General features: G+C 56.1%; 1 protein-coding gene across 5 annotated transcripts in view; it reads left to right on the forward strand.

Annotated features, from left to right (window-relative positions):
* Window positions 1-808: 808 nt before the first annotated feature.
* The window catches only part of ACSF3 (acyl-CoA synthetase family member 3), a 57875-nt gene continuing 35675 nt past the window's right edge, over window positions 809-23008 (forward strand). For all 5 annotated transcript variants that reach the window (XM_073882409.1, XM_073882410.1, XM_073882408.1 and 2 more), the window contains exons 1-5: window positions 809-886; window positions 6880-7572; window positions 8777-8932; window positions 21104-21258; window positions 22278-22423. In XM_073882409.1, the coding sequence (XP_073738510.1) occupies window positions 6907-7572; window positions 8777-8932; window positions 21104-21258; window positions 22278-22423 (1123 nt within the window). In that variant the 5' untranslated portion in view covers window positions 809-886; window positions 6880-6906. The remainder of the gene's footprint in view (window positions 887-6879; window positions 7573-8776; window positions 8933-21103; window positions 21259-22277; window positions 22424-23008) is intronic.

The following is a 23008-nucleotide window of genomic DNA, read 5'->3' on the forward strand; positions in this document are numbered from 1 at the left end:
CTGACAGTCCTGGAGGCTGGAAGTGGGAGACCAGCGCTCGGGCGGACTCTGTCTGGTGAGGACCTGCTTGCTGGTTAACGGTGTGGCTGCGTCCTTGCGCAGCCAGAGGGCCAGGGAGCTCCCTCGGGCCCCTGTTGTCAAGGCAGGAAGGTCCCTCATGGCCTGAGCACCTCCCAGAGGTCCACCTGCTGATAGCATCACATGGGGGGTTAGGTTCCAGCCTGAGAATTCTAGGGGACACCCCCATTCAGCGCCTAACAGGGAAAGTGTCTGACTCTCCAACACGCAAGTGAGCTGTCCGGGCTGTAGTTCGCATCTGGCGTGCGCACGCTCTGTGCCCGCCGAGCCGCTGCGGCCCCGGCGCCCTCCCCGACCCAGGCCTTCTGCGGCCCTCCACCCAGGAGCCAGCCGTAGCCCTGCTGGTTCTCCTCGGTCTCTCTTTATTTCCTCTCTCCCTCCCGAGGCCGCGCTCTTTTCCGAATAGGACCTCCTGCTTGCGCCCGTTTCCCTGTCGTTCCTCTGCCCTTCGCATCGCTCGGTCTTTCCGTCCCCCGAGTCCGGAGGGTTTGCTCCAGGCTGCGCGCCCCAGGGCAGCGCCGTCCTCCCAGGAGGCCCGCCCGCACCGCAGGCCAGAGCGGACTGTGGCGACGCGGCGGCAGCCCCGCGCGGGACCGGGGCGCGGGGCAGCGAGGCCACACCGGAGCCAACACCCCGGCCCGGCGGCGCCCGGAACCTGCCGTCGCGGAGCGGCACGCGCCGGGGGACGCGCTCGGGCCCGGACGCGGGGTGCGCGCGCAGCCGCACTTCCGGTTCCGGACTGGCCCGCGGAGGAGCGCGAGGAGGGGCGCGCACGGGAGGAGGAGGAGCGAGTGCCCCGCCGGCCGAGGTAGAGCCCGCCGCCCCCGGGGCCCCGACAGGGGTCCCCGCGAAGGGCACCCCGCCCCGCCCCAGGGGCCGCAGGTGGCCTGTGTCACGTGCTGTGCTAAGTGCAGTGACCCCGCCCGAGGCGCGGCGCCGGGGGGCTGTGCGGCCGGGGGGCGGGCGGTCCGCCCTCAGCCCCGTTACCCTTACCCGTTACCGGGGCGCTTCCCGTCCCACGCCTGCAATGAAGTCATTTGTGTTCCGCTCGGGCCTGCCGTGCGCCCGAGTGTGGGGTGCACCTGCGCACATCGGGGGCTCGCCCCCTTCCTGCGGGCCGGCGGGTCTGGGGCCGGGGGTGACAGCGGAGGGCCAAGCCGGGTGTGGGGTGCACCTGTGTACGTGGGGGCCTGGCCCCCTTCCTGCGGGCCGGCGGGTCTGGGGCCGGGGGTGACAGCGGAGGGCCAAGCCGGGTGTGGGGTGCACCTGCGCACGTGGGGGCCTGGCCCCCTTCTGCGGGGGGACGGGCGGTGACAGCGGAGGGCCAGCCGACTCTGGGGTGCACCTGTGCACATCGGGGGCTCGCCCCCTTCCTGCGGGCCGGCGGGTCTGGGGCCGGGGGTGACAGCGGAGGGCCAGGCGCTTGGAAGGCCCTGTGAGCAGCCACCTTCTGGTAGGCAGGGGAGACAGTGAGCCAGGTTTCAAGGGTGCTGAAGACTTTGCCGGAAAGGGAAGGGGTGAGAAGTCAGAGCTGTTCTACGCGGAGCTGTGGAAGCGCAGCCCACAGAGGGGAGATGTTTGTGCTGGGGCCCAGGTGGGGCCCAGGAGCAGCAGTGCCACCAGCGGGCATTGGGGGGGCCCTGGGAGGTGACCTCTAGGACGAGAGGGCCCATGCCCCAGCGCCCTCTTCAAGACCAGCTCAAGTCAGTGGAGTCAACTTTGGACCTGGGGTAGCAAGCGTTATCCCTCCAGATGGCATTTTTGAGATGGTGTTTTACTTCCTAATATGGATGTAGGTTTAAGCATATAGCGTTTAGATTTGAATGCAGTGTTCATAAATGCAATGTGAATGTCCATCACTTAAAAATATAACCTTGAAAACCCCCGAAACCACAGGCTTGGTGTTGAAATGAATGCCTTCCACCACAAGGAGAATGTGGTCCTCTTGCACCCAGGCCACAGAGGCAGCAGACCACAGGAAGTGCTGGGCTCCGCTTTATATTCGGGTTCTGGAGGTGGAGGGGTCAGGCTGGTGTCGCCCGTCAGGTGCCATTTTATTCATTTCAAAACCAGCCACCTTCGTTTGAATGCAAGTATCACTCTTACGAAGCACCGTGCTAGGGATGGTGCAGCCACTGGTCCCCCTTCTGTGCAGCCGGGCCGTCTGTCCCTGCACTGGCTGTGCAGCAGGTCTTGTCATTACAGATGGGATGGGAAGGCTTACGCACGTGAAGAAACTAGGAAGAGAGGAGCAGATGTCCAGGTGTGTGTGAGTCTGAGACCACAGGTGCCACCGTGTGTCGGGCAAGCCTTCTGCAAGGCCCACATGCTCTGGTGGTCTGCCTGAGAGTCTGGATGGTCAGGATACCCGGTCTGCCACGTCTCTGGCCGGGCACCTGTGGAATCTGAGAGCAGCGTGTCCCCCTCTGGGAGAAGGAGGGCTGGCCCGGCTCCCCAAAAGGCAGATTTCTGTGGTTTTGGCTGAGTTTCTGTCACATCGCTGCACAGTGATGCTGCTTATCCTGGGCTGGCTGGCATGTTGAGAGCAGTTTTGTGAAGCTGGGTAGCTGAGACAGCGAAAACCCATGGCCTAATTACATGTACTTGGTGGCCCTGTCCCTCCAGGCTGTGCCGCTGGGGGTGACAGGGAACCCCACAACCAAAGGCCCCGTGGTCGAAGGTGGGGCTCCCTTCCTGAGGGGTCCAGAGGTGTTTGGGAGGGGGAGACACAGTCATCTGCCCTGAATAGATTGATGTTTTTGTTTGTTCAAGGCAGGGTCCTGATCCCCTTTTTTTTAAATGAGGGAGTGAGTTCAGGGTCACATACCTGAGTGACTTAAAGCTCTTTTGAAGGGATGGCCCCATGCTCCCAAATGTTTGGTGGGAGAATAAATTAGTGCAGCCTCTGGCGGCGGGGGGGGGGGGGGGGGGGGGACCTCTGGCTCTATTTACTCAAATTAAAAGTTATTTTTGTTGAGGCCCCCCGCTGAGCACTGGGAGGGCATCTTCTGAACCACCCACTGTGAGCTCAGGTGCACGTGCGTCCCGCATCTCCTTCCTGCCCCAGCATGGGCCCAGCAGCCCCTCCTCCCTCGCAGCTGCAACTCGCTGCCCCTCCCAAGACAGCGAGCATGCAGCCTGCAGCGCCTGGCCCAGACACTTCTTGGACTGCTGGCTGCAGACGCACTGCCTCCTGTGTGCATGTGTCCCTGCAGCGGGACTGACGACGTCACGTCTGCACAAACCGTCTATGACCCAGAAGTTCTAACCAAGAGAAGAATGCTGTTCTCTCATTGCTGTTTGCATCTATCATTTGAGAAGTCGGAGAGCTACAGATACTTTAAAACCCCCTGTAGATCCACCATCCAGAACAAAATTTTTTATGGTTTTGTTTTTTGTGTGTAAAAGAAAATACTAATACCGAAGTTGAAGCATCTCCAGTTTTAAAAAACAAATGACATGTATTAGGCTTTTAAAAAGACTGATCGTAAAAGTCATACATGCTCATTGCAGAAAAATTGGGAGAAAATTGGGAAGTGCTAAGAAAAGACAGGTATCATCTGCATCCCTGTAACCTTATGAACACCTGGGTGTTTACCTTCCCGTCCTTGGTGGTCTTGCAGGACGCTACCTAATGGCCAGCACACGCCCTCCACGGCTGACCGCCACAGACCCCGTCTGGACCCTTTGGTTTAGACCCAGTTTTCAGTATCATAAATAACGCCATTGTGAGCATCCCCTCTGTGCGTCTCTGATTGTTTTCTGAAGACACGTTTTAAAGAGAATAGCCATGGGAACAAAGCTTGTGTATTTTCTGGAGTTTTTTGTCCCATCTTGGAAGTGACGCTGAATTACCCTTTTGGAGGGCTGAGTTGATGCCCTGGGGCCCGCCTAGCCAGAGGGGCCACCCTCAGGTCCTGGGGGCAGCCTGGGTTGTGGCTGCTGGGGCCTGTGGAGTTAACTCAGATGTCAGTGTCTCTGGGCAACCCCCCATTGTGGACGCTCCTCACCGCTTGTCCTATGGCCGAATTGGGGGTGTGGGGGGACCAGCCAGGCCTGGGCTTGGATCACTGCTTCTCCTGCTGTTTTGAGGTCTCAGGCAGGGGACTTCCTCTCTCGGGTTCCCTGGGGGCTGTTGTTGCGACTGCCTCTTGCGGCGTCCACCCACAGCCCTGCTATGGAGGCCATCGAGGCCCCGCAGGGGAGGAAGGTGGGGTCAGCCCTGCTTGCCTGTTCTGTGTTGCAAGTGCTCGGGCTCCAGCTTCTCACTGCCACGGTCTGGCTCAGGATGCTGCTGTCCCTGGAGAAGCAGGCAGTGCGTTCCCCTCTCCCACTGAGGGAGGCAGGAGGTGTCTGCTCTTTGAGACCCTGGAGGGGAGACCCCTTGTGGGGGAGACGTGGACGTGGGTGTGGATGAAAGGAGAGTGGCATCGATTTCTGTAGCTGTGGGTCTGGCACCACCTCTCATGCCTCCCGGGACAGGGGTGGAAGAAGCAGCTGTGTCCGGCTACCAGGGTGCCCTGTCCCTTCGCGCCCCGGAGAATGGTGTCCCCTCCAGCAAGCATCCCAGAACGTCTGTCTTGTACTCTCCCCAGCAAGAGTCTGGCCAGAAATGCCGTGTAGCAAGTTTTCTGTTTGCTGGCTCTCTTTGTTTTGTTTTGTTTTCCCACCGCCGGAAGAGCAAACAGGAGGATCTGGAGAAGGGAGGACAGGAAACGTGTCTCGGCTATGCGGGTTTGCTCTTCAGCGGCTCTCCTTTCCAAATCTGGCATATCTGACGTGCTTATCACGTTTCCTGTTTCCTTACGTGTGTCAGGTTTCTTTATGGTAACAGAAGTCCGGAGGTGTGGAGCCAGCCCCAGATCCACCTCTGAACCCTGCGTAGGGGTCGGGACAAGGACGCAGAAGTTGTAGGACGCTGCGGCTTTTGATGACTGCCTCTTGCGCCTGGAAACAGTGCGGGTCTGGTGCATTTGAGAACCGACCATTCGGTGGAGGCTGTGGAATGTTGAGGAATATTCGCACAGGACCTCGGAGCAAACAGCTGCAGCTGAGAAGGTCCTCAGCGGCTGCGGGGTCTCCCCCCATGTGGCCGGCGCCGGAGCTTCTCCCTGCTGGTCTGCGGAGGGGGACTGTGCGGAGCCCCCGCTGCACCACAGCCAGCACGCTGAGGGGCTCCCGTTCCAGGCGTAACCCCATTCCAGCAATCCTTCCTGCCGTGCAGCTTGTTTGTTTTGTTAGGTAGTTATAAAGTACTGTGTATAATCTGTTCTTAAATTAAGAACAGAGAACAAAACTGTTTAGTGCTCATAACAAGCAATAACACATTAGTTTTCCCCTGTAGCAAGTTACTGGGAGAGAGAAGAGTGTGGATCTGAGCAGGGGGAGGGCTTGGGAGATGGAGCGGGAAGGAGGCAGCAGAGGTGCCTGGCCCCCCGCCCCCCTGCCCAGGTCATTCCTGCGCGTCTCTGTTCTGCTGGGCCTGTCGGAAAGAAGACTTATGGCCTCTGTTTTGCTGTGTTGTTGGCGGGCAGGCGTCCTGTCAGCTGGTAGCATTCAGAGGTGCCCTCTGGGGTCCCTGTGCCTGGCCCCCGTGGGAGCGGCGGGCATGCAGTCCATGGGCAGATGCAGCTGCCGGCTCTGCTGTGCTTGGCTGGGGGAGGGAAGGCCCAGGCTGAGCTCTGTCTGGGACTTGGGGGCTGAGCAGCCTTGAATTTTCTTCTGTGTGAGATAGGGTCGAAGGTGGTGCCCTTGTTTCCTGAACAGGGTGCTTGAAGGTGAGGTTGAGAGGCACAAACACGTCGTAGCATGCGAGGTGCATTTTCACCGTCAGTGTCGAGTGGTCTCCTTAGAAATCCCCGGGGACAAGTGAGTCACGGAGCCCAGAAAGGTGCTGAGGCCCCGGCGCTGTGCCCAGGGAGGGAGGCAGTTACCCCCTGAGCACCAGAGGCAACGGTGGGGAAGAGCAACCCCTGAAGGAACTGTGGAACGGGGGATTTCAAACCAGAGCGAAGGGTTGTTACTGACCCTGTGGGCCGCCCTGGCTCTAGGAAGGAGCCTGCTGGTTACGCTGGGGGCAGAGTCCAGGGTAGCAGGCGGGCTCCTGGCCTCTGGAATTAAGCTGTCCCTGCAGAAGCAATCTTGGAAGTGTGCACCCGTCCCTGTTAAGTGCCGACGCCCACGGCTCTCCCCGTGAGGCACTGTCCTGCAGCAGGACATGGGCATGGAGCCAGACCCGCGGCAGGACGCTGCCTGGCCCTGCCTGGCTCACCCTTCGCAGAGGGAGGGAGGAGTCAGGATTCAGTTTAAAGCCAGACTGACACCCCGGAGATGCGTACACGCACTTTGAGACTCTGCATGCCACTGTGTTCCCAAACGCTTTCCCTGTCGGAAGTGCACGGAGCAGAAGCGGGCCGTGTACTGAGCTGCGAGTGCCGGATGGACAGAGAATGGGTGCTCAGCAGCCCTCAGGGCTTTCCCCTCTTGGCTAGTGATTTTCCAGCTCAGATTTTTTAAAAAACCATTCTTCAGAATTTACTTTAAGGGCACTGAATTTGCTTTTCCTTGGTTTTATCGAGTTTCATTGTTTTAGAATCTTGTATATTTTTGAAATCTGTTGCTGAGAGTAGATAAAAGCTGGAATGTTGGACGGTAAATCCGGACGGTGCTGTATGGTGTGTAGGGCCTCCTGTGTGGGGAGGTTACCTTGTAAATGAGGTCGGGCAGGCTCTGTCTGGCCGGGAGGTGAGAACAGATCGGTGGCAGTAACTGGCGCTCCTCTCTCTTCCAGCTCTGCCCCAGGTACATTGAGCTGGACGTGTGTCCGCGATGCTGCCCCACCCAGTGATGTCCTTCCGGCGCCTGCTCTGTGCCGTGGCCTCCCACCGGCCCGCCCCCTTGAGATGCGGAGGAAGGTGCCCCCTGCACACGGCCCCAGCCACCTGTTCTGACAGGAGTGCCCCTGTGTTCACCCGCGCCCTGGCCTTTGCAGACAGGATTGCTCTCGTTGACCAGCATGGCCACCACACGTACAAGGATCTTTACTACCACAGCCTCCGCCTGTCCCAGGAGGTGTGCCATCTCCTCAAGTGCACTGGCAGGGACCTCCAGGAGGAGAGGGTCTCCTTCATGTGCTCCAACGATGTCTCCTACGTGGTCGCACAGTGGGCCTCGTGGATGAGCGGAGGCATTGCTGTCCCCCTATACAGGAAGCACCCCCAAGCTGAGCTGGAGTATTTTATCCGGGACTCCCGGAGCTCTGTGGTCCTTGCCGGCCAGGAGTACGTGGAGCTCCTGCGCCCACTGGTCAGGAAGCTGGGGGTCCCATTGCTGCCTCTCCCGCCCACGGTCTACGGTGCGGCGACCGAGGAGCCTGGGGAGTGGGAGGTGTGGGAGCGGAACTGGAGAGACCGAGGCGCCATGATCATCTACACCAGCGGGACCACAGGGAGGCCCAAGGGTGTCCTGAGCACTCACCACAACATCAGGGCCATGGTGAGTGCTCGTGTGCTGCTGTGCTGGGGCCTCTGGGGGTGGCCTGTCTTGCCTTTCCTAGGCAGCCGCCCCGAGCTGCCACTGTTCTGCCCGCCCTCCCAGAAGCCTGCCGCCAGAAGTGACCACTAGTCCTGCGAACCCGCGGGGGATGGCTCTGGGAAAGGCGGGGGTGGTCCCTCAGGCTAAGAAGGACTTAGGGGCCCACCGAGGGCCCCTCAGGGCCGTGCAGCCAGTGAAGGACAGAGTGGCCCATACACAATGGTGAGCAGCTGCGGAGCGAACATTCAGGATGTATGGTCAGCACTGGGAAACCCGAGCACAGGCCTCGGAGCCTACGTTTGGGCACCATTTTCATGTTCTGTGGCCTCAGCATCTCAGCCAAGCTCCCCAGCTAGTTTATTTACCTGTCATTTATGCCCTCCCTGCTTCCAAAAAATATGTGTGTGTACGATCCAGACTCTCGTACGCTAGGAGCAATAAGAGAGATGCTCAGAACCTCAGAGATGAGGTGTGAGGTCAGTGCCATTGAGTCTCAGGGGTAAACTGAGTCCAGGCTGACTGCAGGCACGGCGTCATTGATAGGTTTTCTTTGTCTCCTGCAAGGTACTTTTTGTCTGGAGAGACCATCTGTTGACTGGTACCTGCAAGGGGGTGCGTACGTCACGTGTGTTTGCCCGTAGCGTTCACAGGGGCACGCGGGCAGCGTCCTCACTGGTGATTTTCAGAAGATTCCAATGGGCGTGTTTCATGGTGCTTCTTACTCAAAGCTCAGGATGTGGCAGAAACCCGGCCCCAGGTCCTGTGACCGACCGTTCAGCTGCGGTGAGGGAGGTTCCAGAATCAGGCAGGCAGAGCAGGGCGGGCGTTCGGATTCAGGCCTGGACTCTGCGGATGCCCAGAATCCCAGGGCCCGCTGGAGCCAAAACCACGCTTCTGACTGCCTGGGGGAAGAGCCACCAAGAGCACGTGCGGAGGACTTGGGACGCCCCCCACACCAAAGCCCTGACCTTGTCCAGCTCTGTTCTTGGACGTGGGGGTCTGCAAGGGAGCCAACAGACCCTCGGGCACATGGCCACCATCCCCCTCAGATGCCCTGAAGGGCCGGGCGCCAGAGCGTGAGCCTCCCCGCGCCCCTTCCCAGCTGGGGAGGCTTCGCTGGCCTGGTGGCTTCCCTCCCGTCTGAGGCTGTCCTGTCATCCCACAGGTGACGGGGCTGGTCCACAAGTGGGCATGGAGTAAAGACGATGTGATCCTCCACATCCTCCCGCTTCACCACGTGCACGGCGTCGTCAACAAGCTGCTCTGTCCCCTCTGGGTGGGGGCCACCTGTGTGATGCTCCCCGAGTTCAGCGCACAGCTGGTAAGTTGGGGACAGACTCTCGCCATGGCTGGATTTGGGTGCCCGTGGCGCCTTCCTCTGCAGTGTGGACTTTGCCAGCTATGCAGGTTCTCTGTTGCTGCTGTAACAAATGATCCCAGACTGGAGAGGCTTGAAACAACACAGCTGATTCTCCGACAGTCGTGATGTCAGAAGGCCGTCCTGTGGAGTGAAAGTCAGGGTGTGGGCGGGGCTACCTGCGTCCGGCGAGGCTGATTCCTGCTGCTTCTGACATCTAGCCACACAGCGCCCTTGCGTTGCGGCCGCCTCACCCTAGGCTCTGCCTGCCTCCTGTGGACCCTGTGATCACATCAGGTCCACCTGCGTGTCCAGGGTCCCCTCCTTTCTCAAAAGCCTTAACCCCATCTGCAAAGTCCCTTTTGCCACGTGAGGTGACATATCCATGTGGATTAGAACAGGACGTTTTAGGTCCGTTGCTCAGCCAAGCACACCAGCTTTCCTTTGTTCTGGAGCGGGAGGTCCAGCTGGGGGCCCTTTGTCGGTCCCCGATGTGCGCATCTCTGCAGCTTGCTGTACCTTCCCCACCCAGCCAGGCCAGCAGGGTTGGCCCACCGCTGAGCAGAGCGCAGTGATGAGGATTCTGCTTTGCAGGGAAGACAGACCTGGTCAGGTGCCGACCTGCCGCAGGACACTCAGCGAGCCTCAGTTTCCCATCTGTCTTGGTCGAGGCCGGGTGCTGCACAGACCGCCCTTGGTGAGGGCTGCCGGGCATGTGTCCTGGGAGGCACCACCCTGCACAGCTGGCTGACTGTTTCCTCCACAGGGAACTGTCTCTTTGAAAGAGACCTGAGATTTTTGTTGATTTTCGCTATAACTTATGTGATGATTAGAGCTTTTATTCACAGGGAAAAGGTTGAAAAGAGAATGTTGAGGTCACGTCATACTAGTTCTCAAAACACCAAATGGCCAGATTGCCAAAGCAAAGAGCCCAGGACACCCCTGAGGCCGGTTGGTGGCTGTGCAGGGCCCGTCCCACAGGGTGGACCATCCCCAGCCGGAGGAGACCGAGGTCGCGCTCCAGGCAGCGCTTACCTAGTACTACAGCTGCTGGAAGTCTCCTGGCCCATCGGAGGGCCTGTTGGGAAGAGCACCCAGGTTCCCTGCCCAGCAGCTCAGAGCTTGCATTGCCTCACGAAGGGGCCCCAGAAAGCCAGGGTCCTTGGTCTCCAGCGTCCAGCAGCGTCCACCTTCCTGCCTCCCTTAGGCTCGTCCACCCCTCGTAGCCCAGAGCCTTAGTCCACAGGTGATGTTGGGAGTGGGAAGGAGGAGGCTCTGGGGGCAGGCTCTTGAGAGCAGCACAGCCCAGACAGCCTTCCACCTCTCTGTCCCTCAGTCTTGTTCTCTGAGAAAGAGGACCAGTGTGAGCCCTGCCCCAGGGACGTGCAGGAGTGCCCAGCACACACTGGCGACGTCACAGCCAACACGGACACCTCCCCCAGGAAGACAGAGCGTGAAGAAGGGGACCCTTTCTTCTCTTGCTCCTGCTAGAGTTTCAGTCCAGAAGGAACTCACAGTGTATGACCCAGTGAGCCTGTTTGCTGACAGCCGATTGTAGGGGAGTTTAGAGAAGGAGTGGCCATTGACAAAACAACAGAGGTGGAGGCCCTCGGGCCGAGGTGGTCACTTCGGACCTGTCCCAAGAGCCCAGGGCACAGCTCTGAGAGGGCTCTGGGCCTTCTCTCCGCTCCTTCAGCTGCCACAGCTCTGCCTTCATTGTTTGTGTTTTGTTTCGGAGCTGCAGGATCCCAGGAGGTTTTAGGGGAACAGAGAATCTGCAGCTTGAAGATGCCTTTCAGGGCAGCAGTCTAGGGCACTGTCCACATTCTAGACATAAAGGCCTCCCGGCAGGCCTGATGAATGATCCCCGCCCCCCATGCACACGCCCCTTCTTGGCAGGGCTCTGACCCAGGGCCCTGTTCTCCCCAACCCTGACCGGATGGCTGCTGTGGCCTGGATGAATGGGCTGGGGGAAGGGGGTCACCTGAGGCTGTGGGGCTGCTCAGCAGGGAGCATCCTGACAGGGGCCACAGCACAGTGGGGTCCCTGCAGAATGCAAACTGCTCGCCTCCCCAAATCCTCCATCCCCTTGGAGGACTTCCAAGGACCGGGGGCACTCGACACAGCAAAGACGGTGCCCTGCTCTCGCCTCCCCAGCACAGCCCTTCGGCTCCAGCCAGGCTTTCTTCGGACTTTCCCAGGAGCCACAGCCATGCTGCCAGGGGTCCCCCAGTCCTCGCCTTAGCTGCATAGGCAGAAAGAGGCAGGGGCAGAGCTCTGGAGACCTAAGCTTCCAGGTGCCCTTTAAACAGAGGGAGAGGCCGCCGCACCCTGACTTGGAGCCCCAGTGGCTGATGGCCGACGCTGGTGGACATTGCGCAAGTCCCCCTGCCCCAGCTCCTGATTTGGGAGTGACATAAGTGCCCCGGTCGGTGTGGCAGGGATGTCCTTTGGGGCAGCAGTATGAGACCAACCAGGCCTTTTCTTCCCCAAACCACAGACCCAGGAACCACAAAGAAAGAACAGGAAGGAAGCACTGCCCCCCACCCCCCAACCCAGGCCTGATCTCCCCCCGACCCACCCAGCTAACCTGGACCTGGTACCCTCACAACCCGCTAACCCAGGCGTCGTCCCCAAGGGTGGTGCACGCCCCCTTGCTTGCCTCTGTCCCCCTCACCTTCCCATGCCCCGGCGTCTCTTCCAATAAGTCTGCCCACAGCCCTGAGGCCCGAGGGCACTGCGCTCCTCGCTGCAGCCCCGCTTCTGACCCTGCCCCTACATTACCACCTCCTGCGCGTTTCTTTTCTCCCCCTAGAATGTCGCCCCTGGAGTGTATCTAAAGCAGCGCAGGGTCCAGGCGTTGTGGGTGAGTGGGTGACGCGTGGGCCTCCCTCACTCCCGCTTCCCTGCTTGCTGTGTGGGTAACAAGGGCACGCTGGCGGGCGGCAGGCTCACACCCTCTGCACCTCATCTCACTTTCCCTAACTATCCCTGTGAGCGTGTGGATTTCTGTCACAGGCATTGGGGGGGGGGGTGGTTTTTGGTTTAGTAAAAGTTTTGGTGTATCAAGTGAAGAATCAGAGCATAAATAGATACAATGTAACACAGTTGTCCACTTAAAATCCATCATGCGGTTCCTTAAAGCAGTAACTTCCCTGCAAAGCTCCAGGTTTGTACGCATTTGTGTCTGAACGTCTGTCTCTGCTTTATCTCGATTTATTTTGTGCATCTGTTAGCAAGATGTATTCTAAGGTATCAGAAAAGCCTCAGGTTTTGGGGGGTTCTGGAAACGCTCAACAATTTTTCCATATAAATTAACAGTGATTGCTTCTTTGCTTTGCACCATTTTGGCTTAGGACAGGTTTCATAGCTTCTATTTAAGAAATCTACGTGAAGTAGGGGCCAGGTTTCTGTAGTGGTGTTAGACGGCCCAGGATCCTGGGTTCTGCAGGTCACCTCACTGAGCCCGGCATGGGCCAGCCGTGGGGTGACCGACTCTCCGTGCCCTGTGATGGGGCCTGAGATGGCAGTGACGTGAGGGCAGGTGGGAAGGTAGGCAGGCCATCGCGGCCTGAAGAACAAAGTGACTGTTGATGAGGCTGTGTCTCTCCCATGTCTCCGTGGATTCCCTCTGGCCGCGACTCCCCAGGATCTCCACCTCTTGCCGGCGGTGCGGGGAGGGAGCCATTTTTGCCAAAGGCACTGAATCAGAGTGGGGCTGTGGGATCTGCCGGGCAAGGGTGCTCCCCAGAATCCTGGTCACGTGAGGCCGGGGTTCCCAGTGGGGTCACCACCCCTGCCCAGGACACTGTTCCCTTGGGGTAAACATGCTGCCCCAGGAGACCTGTGGCCCCAGACCAAGTTCATTCTGGGATCTGAGAAATTGGCATCTGGGTGGGGGTGAGGGTGTGTCTTCAGGCTGAACGTGTATCAGGGTGTCTGCAGAGTTGGGGAGGGGGAGCAGAGCACATGACACACAGGCCTCGGGTGGGAGCCATGGCGTGGGGGCCTCTAGGGTGGGGTGTGCACAGGGGCTGCAGGAGCTGTGTCCTCATTGCCCACTTTTGGCCAGAGCACCTCAAAACACGAAAACCTCTTTCTGTGTTGTTTAAGATTACCAAAAAATGAGTGATGGTTTGATCCTCGGGGTCCCTTCATTAAGCTGGTTGAGCTTTCACTGTGGTCCCCCACCTGCCTAGCAGTCCCGCAGTCCTGGGACCCGGCCCTGCTTTCCAGTCCTGGTGACACGGCAGGGTGCTGTGGGGACAGGGTGAGTGACAGAGGTGCCTGGACCCCTCACAAGGCTGCATCTGTGGTGGGAGGCACCCCGACTCACTCAGTTAGAAAGCTCACGGGGCTTCCTGTGTGCAGCCGGATTTGGGAACCGCTGTCTGACCTGCTGGGACAGCTCAGCTCAGAGCGGGGCTGTGCGGTCTGGCTGCCTCAGAAGTGCTGTCGCTCGCGAGAGGCAGGGCCTGGGGAGGCTTGTTCTCTGCACGGAATCCCCAGGGGGACGATTTTGAGTTCCCGGAGGAGTTGGGACAGCGTGGAGGAGACTCTGCTGTTGGAAATGTCGTGTTTTGGGACAGCAGTTCCCCTTTTGCTGACTTGGGTAAGTCCCAAGACGGGCATCAGGAGGTGGCATCTGGGTAGATGACGTGTGTGCTGGGGGTCGGCAGCACCCCTTTGTGTGGCTGACCACGTGCTCCATCCTTCCTTTAGCCTTGTGTGCGAAGCCCGGCCTGGCCAGGACCACGACGCCCCAGAGCGGATGCTAGCCCGTGGGGCCTGTCCCCCCTCCTCCGGTGCCAGGCAGCCTGGGAGGGAGGAAGCCCCTCATGGTGTCTGCCCCGGGAGGTGGGAGTCTGTGCCGTCGTGTGTCTTCCTGTCCAAGCGCTCCTGGCGGTGGGCGAGCCCTGGGGGCAGAACGAGGCCTGGCCGCTCCGAGGGTGTTATCAGGGCTCCTCAGGCTGGAAGGCGGCCGGGTCTGCGCACAGGCCAGCCACACGTGCAAGTGCCACGTGGCGTCGGGCAGCTTCTCAGCCAGATCAGGACAGCCACACTCTTTTCGGCCACCCTCCTCCCAAGGCCACACCTTCCCCAGTGACAGGCACAGCGCCAATTCGGCAGACCCACGTGTTTTTACAAGCCAGTGGGTAGTAGGAGGCTGCACAGAATTTCCAGCAAATCAGCGTTCCAGAGCTTGGAAGGGACCTGCAGGCTTAGTCCAGATCACTGCCGTGGTGTGTAGGGGGACAGAGCTGTGGGCCCGGGTCAAGGTCCTGGCTGCACCTGGGCTGTAAGGGCCCCGTCAGGCAGCCATCCCGTCCCCTTGGATTCCCTGTCCTTGCTGGGCTCGCCGTTCAGTACCCTGTGATTTGGAGCCATTAGGTCTATTTCTTCTGCACTCAGTGGCAGGAGGAAGTGTGGATTGCAGGAAGCTCTCCACGCCCACATTTTATCTTCACTTCTCATTTCTCTGCTCAGTAATAAGAGTGTGGGGGTCATGTTCACCTAAGTGAACTTCCTCAGTCATCCCGAATGTTGATTGAACATCAATTCTTAATATGTTCTTGCTAATAAATAATAGTTCACTTCTTTGCTTGTGAAGAATTGTACAATATCAGTTTTAGGGGCCTTAGAGAGATAACCTAATCGAACCCCCTTCATCAAGTCTTAAAACTTTTTGAAGTAGGTTATGTTTCAGGCACCTGCTAGAGCGATGAACGCCCCGTGTGCCATCACCTGGCCTCGGCAGCTCCTGACTCAGGGTCATTCTTGTTTTAGCCGGAAATATCTCTCCTGCATCAGGAGTCATTTGAAAGGAATCCCAGATATCGGATGATTTCTGCATCTCTCAAAGCTAAGGATGCTTTTCTTAGAATTGCGATGGCACCGTCATCACGGGGGTACTGAGCAAAAACTCCCGCTGTCACGTGTCACGGGCAGTGTCCTCACTGCCAGGGCGGCCTGTAGTCTCCAGTGTGTCGGGACTGGATCCGAATGATGCCCCGCCTCCTACTTGGTGCAGACACCACCTGTGTGGCTCCACCTGCAGGCTCCCCTCTATGCTTTCCTGGCATTTTGTGTTTAAGAAATCAGGTTGTGTGTCGTTTTGCGGGTTGCGTCCTCACGGTGTCATTTAACACCGTCATGTTTCCATGTCCCCTGTACTCCCTGAGAACTGGTGGCTGGATGGAGAGATGAGTTTCAGGGTTTCTGTTTTGTTGTGGTGAGGGGGGAGACTTCCCAGTAGTGGGTGTCGTCCCGCAGGGGCACCTGCTGTCGACCCTCACTGATGCTCACTGCCTAGAGCTGTTAGGACTCGGGGTCTGTACAGCGGGGATGTTTACTTTCGTTGACAGTAGTTTACGTACGTTCAGTTGTATGTACATCAGGCATGTGCAGCATCTGCCTTTATGTCTGTGACCCCCTGTGCAGCTGCTGTCTGCACCCAGATGAGCACAGAAGACATTCTCATCACCCCAGAAGGTCCTCTCCTGCCTCAGTACTGCACCCCACCCCTGCTCCCACCAGAGCCTATGCTGGCCCAGCTCCTGGCGCTGTGAGTGCATCCCGCGTGCTCCTCATGTGAATGAACTCAACAGCACGTGCTCTCCCGTGGCCTTCAGCTCGTTGCTCTCTACTGAGGTGCGTTCTTTTGCTGCAGTCCTTGTCACTTTGTCTTTTGTGTAGCTGTGTCATATCCCATTGCTTATCCCTGCTGCCACAGAGGACGTGCTGTTGTTTCCAGTTTGGGGGACATTATCATCAGGATCTTTCTGTGGACGCCTCTCCTGGATCTGTACCTGTCGGTGCTGGACACCCACTGGGCTGGACACAGCTTCAATTGTGGTGAAACCGTGACAGACTTCTCCAAGGCGGCTGTGTATTTTACCCCCACCAGCAGGGGGTGCGGGCTGCTGCACATTCTCGCCCACACTTGGTAGTGTCAGTCATACTCAGTGTGCGTGTGTGTTTTCACTTCCTTTTGTTGAGATGTGGTGCACGTGCAGTACAACCCACAGATCTCAGTCATACACCGTGTTGTGGCGGATGTGCATGTGTGGGGCACACGCCAGGTCAGGATATAAAACGTTCCCAGCCCGCCAGAAGTTCTGTTGTGCCTCATTCCAGCCACCTCGTCGAATTTTATTACTCTAAGGCAGTTGATCTGTTTCTGAACCTTGCACGTGATGGACCACAGCGACTATACTCCTGTGTCTCATGCTGTCCCCATAATATCTTTGACATTCATCCACATTCACGTGGCAACAGCTAATTCTTTCTCATCACCAAGGGTCCCACTGCTGTTCATCCATTTTCCTGTTGGTGGACATTTGGGTGGTGTCCATTTTGGCTTTATGAGTAAAGCTACTGGGAACATTCCATGGAAGCGTTTTTGCAGATGTGTATTTTCATTTCTTTGGGGTAAGTACCCAGCAGTAGGATTACTGGGTCGTGGAGTCATGTGTGTTTGACTTTGAGAAACTGCCGAACTCTGGTTTCTGTTCTTTGCTTCCATCAGCAGCGACAAGGTCGCCAAAGCTCCAACCCTGCCAACGCTCAGTTGTTCGGGCTTTTTCCATTCCAGTCACCCTCCTGCGTGTGCAGTGCTACCTCATTTTTATTATAAAATTTGCCTTTCTCTTAAGCACTTTTCGTGTGCTTGTTGGTCACTCAAAGATCTTTTTAAATTGAGCTTTTTGTTATTGATCTGTAAGCATTCTTTATATATTCTGGATAAAAGGCCTTTGTCAGAATTACATATTTTGAATCTTTCTCCAGTCTGGTTTTTGTTTCACAAACCAGTATCTTTTTTAACGGTGTCTTGTGGTACAGAGAATTTTTACTTTTGTAACACTGATTTGGCAGCAGTAATGGTGTAGACATCATTGACTTATTCACAGTCTTGGGGAAAGCATTAACATTTCACAGTTACGTGTGATGCTAGCTGTTGGTTTTGTGGATGCCGTATGTTAGTTCAAGGAAGTACCCAGGGCCTCCTTGTCTGCGGAGAGCTCTTACCTTAGAGGGGTAGAGTATTACAGACGGCCGTGTCTGCTGTGGTGATCACACGGCATCTGCCCCTTTATTTATTTATTATTTATCTGTTTCCCCCTGTAGTCTGCTAATGCAGTTACATACACTGATTAAAGTCTTTCATGTTTCTATCTTCCTCACCTTGCAGCCCTGCAGCAGACTTCCTAAGGTTGGGATGTATTGTCCTCTTATATACTGCTAGATGAGATTTGCTGATATTTTGCTTAGGCTTTTGCATGTGTGTTCATGAGGAGTGCAGGTCTGCAGCTCTCTTGGGACCTCCTTGCTGGGCTCCTGTGTCGACACATGCTCCCCTTGTGAAGGGCTTCTGCCTCCCTGGGCATGGTGGTGTAAGGCTGAGGCTGTTCTTTCTTTGAATGTTTGCTCGAGCTCATGGTGGAAGCCATCTGGGCCAGACCTCTCCAGCAAGGCTTTTAATTAAGGGTTCAATTTCTTTAACAGATGCAAGACTTATAATATTTATATTTTGTTTCTTCTGTCAGTTTTGGTAGGTTTTTGTTTTTAAAGGAAATTGTCCATTTCATCACAATTGTGAAATTCATTGTAGCTCCTAAGTTCTCTCCTTGTGCTTTCAGTGCCTCCGGGATCTGTGGTGATGTCTCCTTTAGCTGTGACATGGGTGGTTTATGTTTCCCTTCTGTTCTCTTGGTCACTCTTGTGTCAAAGGCTTTTCTCTAATGCACCTGTGCTTTCTGTCTTCACCCTCTGTTCTTTATTCCTTCCTTTATCTTCACGACGAGCTGTCACTGTTGTTGCTTTAAGCAGTCAGGAGTCCGTCACTTCTACAGTGATTCCCAGGACTTTGCTTCTGTGACACTGCCCATGTCCTCCTTCAGGTCTGTGCCCCTCTCGCTCACCAGTCTCCCAGCTTGTTTCCCTCGAGTGTTCGTATTGTGTCTTTCTTGCAGCTCTGTCAAGATGTAACTCGCATACTGTGAAAGTCACTGTTGTAAATGATTCAGTGATTCTTCATAAATCTAGAGCTGTCTACCATTGTCTCACTCCCTGCTCCCATGCCATCCCTGGCGACCGCCATCTGCCTCTGTCTCTGCACAGTCCCTTTCCTGGATGCTGCATGGATACAGAGTCATGGAGCTTGGAGTGTTTTATGCCTGGCTTCCTTCTTTCTGCAAAACAGCTCTGAGTTTCACCCGTGTTGTAGCATGTGGAACAGTGGTTGCTTTTTTGTTCCTGAAGAGCACCCCGTTGTGTGGCTACACGTGCTCTGTTTGCCCATGAACCGTCTGAGGGGCCACGGGTTGCTTCCAGTTTTTGTCTGTTAAGAATCATGCTGCTGTGAAAATTTGCACCCAAATGCTTGTGTGGACATGTTTTCATTTACCTTACAGAGATGTGCAGGAAAAGAATTGTCAGATTGTAGGGCAAGTTTATGTTTCGTATTTTAAGAAACTGGCAAACTGTTTTCCACATGGGCTGTTGTTTACACTCTCACCAGCAGTATGCAAGGACCCTAGTCTCTCAGGGTCTCTCCACATCAGCGCCAGCCCTTGTTGCTGTTTTAAGTTCTTATTACGGTCATTCTAGTAGATACAAGGTGTAAGTTCTACTGTGGCTCAATTTGCATTTCCTTTTCTTTTTTAAGATTTATTTGAGAGAGAGCATGAGCAGGGTGGGGGGAGGGAGAGAGAATCTGAAGCAGACTCCACGCTGAGCACAGAACTCGAGGTGGGGCTTGATCCCATGACCCTGAGATCACGACCTGAGCCGAAACCAAGAGTCAAGAGGCTTAACCGACTGTGCCACCCGGGTGCCCTTCAGTTTGCATTTCCTTAATAACCAGTGATGTTGAGCATTTTTTCACATGGTCGCATCGGCATCCATATATCTTCCTTGGTGAACTATTTAGAACTTTTGCCCATTTTTGCATTGGGTTATTTGTCTTACCGAGTTGTAAGCATTCTTTATATATTCTGGATATAAGTCTTTCGTCAGATAGATGGTTTGCAAATATTTTCTCCCAGTCTGGCTTGTCTCTTCATTTTCTTAATGGTATCTTCTGAAACACATGTTTCTAGTATTGATGAAATCCATTGTATCAGTTAATTTCATAGACCATGCTTTTGGTGTGATAACTGAGAAATCTTTGCTCAACCAAGATCATGAAGATTTTTTCCTAGAAGTTTTATAGTTTGAGCTCCTGCATTTAAGTCTCTGATTCACCTTGGGTTAATTTTTGTATGTGGCAAAGGTCTAAAATTCATCCTTTTGCAGGTGGGTGTTCAGTTGTCCTAGCACTGTCTGTTTAAAAGATTATTCTTTCCCCAGCTAAAGTAAGGGTTCTCTTTTGTCAAAAACCAATTTGCCATGGGGCGCCTGGGTGGCGCAGTCAGCTGAACGTCCAATTCTTGGTTTTGGCTCAGGTCGTGATCTCAGTGTCGTGAGATTGAGCCCCACATCGGGCTCCACGCTCAGCACAGAGTCTGCTTCTCTCTCGCTCTCCCTCTGCCCCTCCCCCCACACTCGCTCGCTCCACTCTGTCTCTTAAGATAGACAGGTACATAGAATCTTTACAAACATACAAACAGTGGGCCGCGCATGTGTTGGTTTGTTCTGGGCTCCAGTCAGTCCATTGGTCTGGGGGTCTGGGCTCCCACCCACACCACGCTGCAGTGGTCACTCTTGCTTTAGAGCAAGTTCGAGAGTTGAGAGGTGTGAGTCCTCCACACTTATTCTCCCTTTTCACACTTGTTCTGACCCTTCTGGGTCTTTACCCTTCCGTGCGAGTGCTGGGTCAGCTTGTCAGTTTCTGCAACCAGAGCTTATTGGAGTTTCGGGGGCCGCACATGTTGATGCTGCAGCTCAGGTGGGGTAGACGCGCTGCCTCGTTTGTGTTGAGGCCACGAGCCCACAGACGTGGAGTGTCCCTGCCAGGCCCAGAGCTGTGCTGTGCTGGGCCTTCCTCGGTCGCCCGCAGGTCGCTCACCGTGCCCGGTCTCCGGTCTTACCCCAACCCCTTCGGCATATGGACCTCCTCCGTGAGCCCGTGTCTCACTGCTTCTGTCCTTTCTTCGGTGCCACCCCATCCGTGTCTCAGTCTGCCCAGTGAATTCATGACTTCAGATAATACGTCTCCTGTTTTGTAATGGTTCTTTTTTGTATTTCCGCTTCTCCAGTGAAATCCTTGATTTTCCCTCATTTTGCTCATCTTTTCTTCTAAATTCCATAGGCCTGTTTGTTGTAATTACCTGACTTCCTTGTCTGATAATTCCAGCATCTGGATCTTCTGAGGGTCTGGTTCTGTTGACTTTTTCTCCCTGATTATGGGTCACCTTTTCCCGTTTCCCTACATGCTTTGCAATGTGGGGGTGCTAATTGTTGTTGTTAAAAGAATGGTATTATTTCCCCTGAGAGATACGCCTGCCTCCACACAGCCCTTCCACTTAAGGTCAGGGTGTGTGGAACTGGCCCCTCAAACACGGGGCAAGGTCTGTGTGTGTTCAGGGTGCTGAGGTTCAGTCTGTGCGCATCCTGACCAGAGGCTTACCTGGCAGCACGGTGGTGAAGACACCACAGAATGCAGGTGCCGAGCCAGCTTTTCGTAAGGACCGGGGGTAACACCCAAGCTCTGCAACCAGTGAGGCACTTGGAGCATCTTTATATTAACACAGGAAGCATCGGTTACCAAATGAAATAAAAATTCACATGACATTTTCTGACATAATCTCCGTCTCTGCATGTCTGCTAGAGCCAGGCCCCACGCTGACCCACAGGCTCACGGGCGCCACTTGGGAGAGTGTGAGGTGCGCCCTCTCTCCTGACGGCAGACGCGAGGCCGGAGCTGTGCCCCTGCTCTCTCCCTATGGGGCTGTCCCTCCTCACAGATCACCCTGCAGCCAGACGTCAGCGTCCCCGACAGGGGGACTCCTACGGGAAAGGCCAGGGGCTGTGTCACCCAAGGGACACGTCCTGTAGTGGGAGCCACGTGCGGGCCTTATAAAGCTGAAGGAAGGGAGAGGTCTCCATCAGGAGAACCGTGCCGGAGTCAGACGTGTCTGGACGCGTCTGAGCATGTGCCTGTTTCCTCACGCCTCCCTCCTTTTTCCTTTCTAGGTTTGGGAAAAGCTCTTAGGTTGTGAAACTCCACGGGTTAATGTATTTATGGCAGTGCCTACAATCTACGCCAAGCTGATGGATTATTATGACAGACATTTCACCCAGCCTCATGTCCAGGATTTTGTCCGTGCAGTTTGTGAAGAGAAAATTAGGTAAATGGAAACAGTCCGCGCTCCTGCCCAGAAAGCCTTAAAGATCAACTAATATCACATGTTTAGTAAAACAGTCCCAAGTTGTAGGAAGCAGTATTTTCCACCCCCTCTGGTGGATAGAGTGAGCTGTGTTTTCTGCGTGTCCATCTGTATTCTGTCTCTGTGAGTCTGTCCAGATGCGTCTGTCTCTGTCAATCTGTCTCTGTCTGTCTTGTGGTCCAGTTGGAAGGATGAGAGCTCGCCCCCTGGCCGTTCTGACCCTCAAGCCCCCCGTCCCCCCGCAGAGCACGCCCACCCCTGCCCTGCCCCTCCCAGACCTGCTGACAAACACCCTTCCTGACAGACATGCGCTGGATCTTCCGGGCCCTTCCATGGCATGAGGCTTGTTCTGCTTTGTCTCACGACCCTGCAGACACAGCATGCTTCTCCCTGATTTTCGCTCAGGGGTGAGCCCCTGAGAGAGTGCACACCCAAGTCGGGGGCTTGGTGAGTTTTCACAGGACCGGGGACATGTGACAGGCTATCTGAGGTGAGCACAGCCTTTCATGGCACACGGAGCGAGCTGCTTGGCCAGCGTGAACGGGACACTCAGTGTGGTGCGTGTGCGTTGGGCCAAAGTGACAGGTATCACCCCCGTGAGCCCGCCAGCTGCAGCTGTGGACTATCTCCTGCACCTTAGACCTGGAAGCAGTTCATCCACAAACCAAATTCTTACTAGTGTTGCTGTGATTTAGGGTTGTTTGTAGACAGCACATTAGTCGTGTGCAAAGCATGCCTCCAAAGACCCTAGAATTATTTTTTTACTTCAGTAACCTGTTCCTTTTGAAGACCTGTTTTACTCTAAGATGGACCCAACAAATTCTTTTTAAGAGAACAGAGTTAAAATTTAGCCCCCGACTGGCATTTCTTGTGAGCTCGAGGTACTGGTGTTGACTGAAGAATGCCCTGCGTGTCTGGTTTTCGTTGTCCGGCCGAGGGCCGCCTCCGAGAAGCTAAGGCCGCCTCTGTTGTGCTGGTAGGTTGATGGTTTCGGGATCGGCTGCCCTGCCCCTGCCTGTGCTGGAGAAGTGGCAGGACATCACAGGCCACACTCTGCTGGAGCGGTACGGGATGACGGAGATCGGCATGGCCCTGTCCAACCCCCTGACCGCCACTCGCGTGCCAGGTATGAGCAGCGCCTGCCGGCTGTGTCCTCTCTGCCCCAAGCCCTCAGCTGGGCTGGGCCGGGGAGGACGCTGCCCTGCTGGGCCAGAGAACTTCCTTGGGGCACCAGCCAGGTGGCTGTGGCCTGTCCCCTGTGGGCCCTCAACGTTTCTCCCAAGTGGCCAGTCAGGGAGAGGACAGAGAGGTGCTCTTGATACCAGTGTCCTTCCCAGGTGACAAGTGGGATTGATCAGGGTCCGTGTGCTCAGTGGTGTGCCTCCCGGGGTGGGCGCTGCTTCCATGCAGACCACAGGGGCCCCTGCCAGAGCCTCCCGTGCAGGCACCCGGAGCCATGCAGGGTGTTGGGGCAGTGGGTGAGAGGGCCCTCCATGTGTCTGGATGACCTGCAGCTGCAGACAGCTTCCTGCCCTGGGCTGACCATCAGCCTTCTCTAAGACGTTCCATCTGACTTTAGCTCAGACTTGCACATCTGGGCTGCCAGCAGAGCCCAGGCCTGAGGTGTGGATGTGCTCTGCTCTGACCTCGGCGCTCTCCCAGTCACGGGACATTCCCTCCTCTGGGCCCACAACACAGGAGAGAGCCCGTT

This window comes from Callorhinus ursinus, unplaced genomic scaffold (assembly GCF_003265705.2).
Source record: "Callorhinus ursinus isolate GAN/ISIS: 27379988/994484 unplaced genomic scaffold, GSC_fseal_2.0 scaffold46, whole genome shotgun sequence".
NCBI lineage: Eukaryota > Metazoa > Chordata > Mammalia > Carnivora > Otariidae > Callorhinus > Callorhinus ursinus.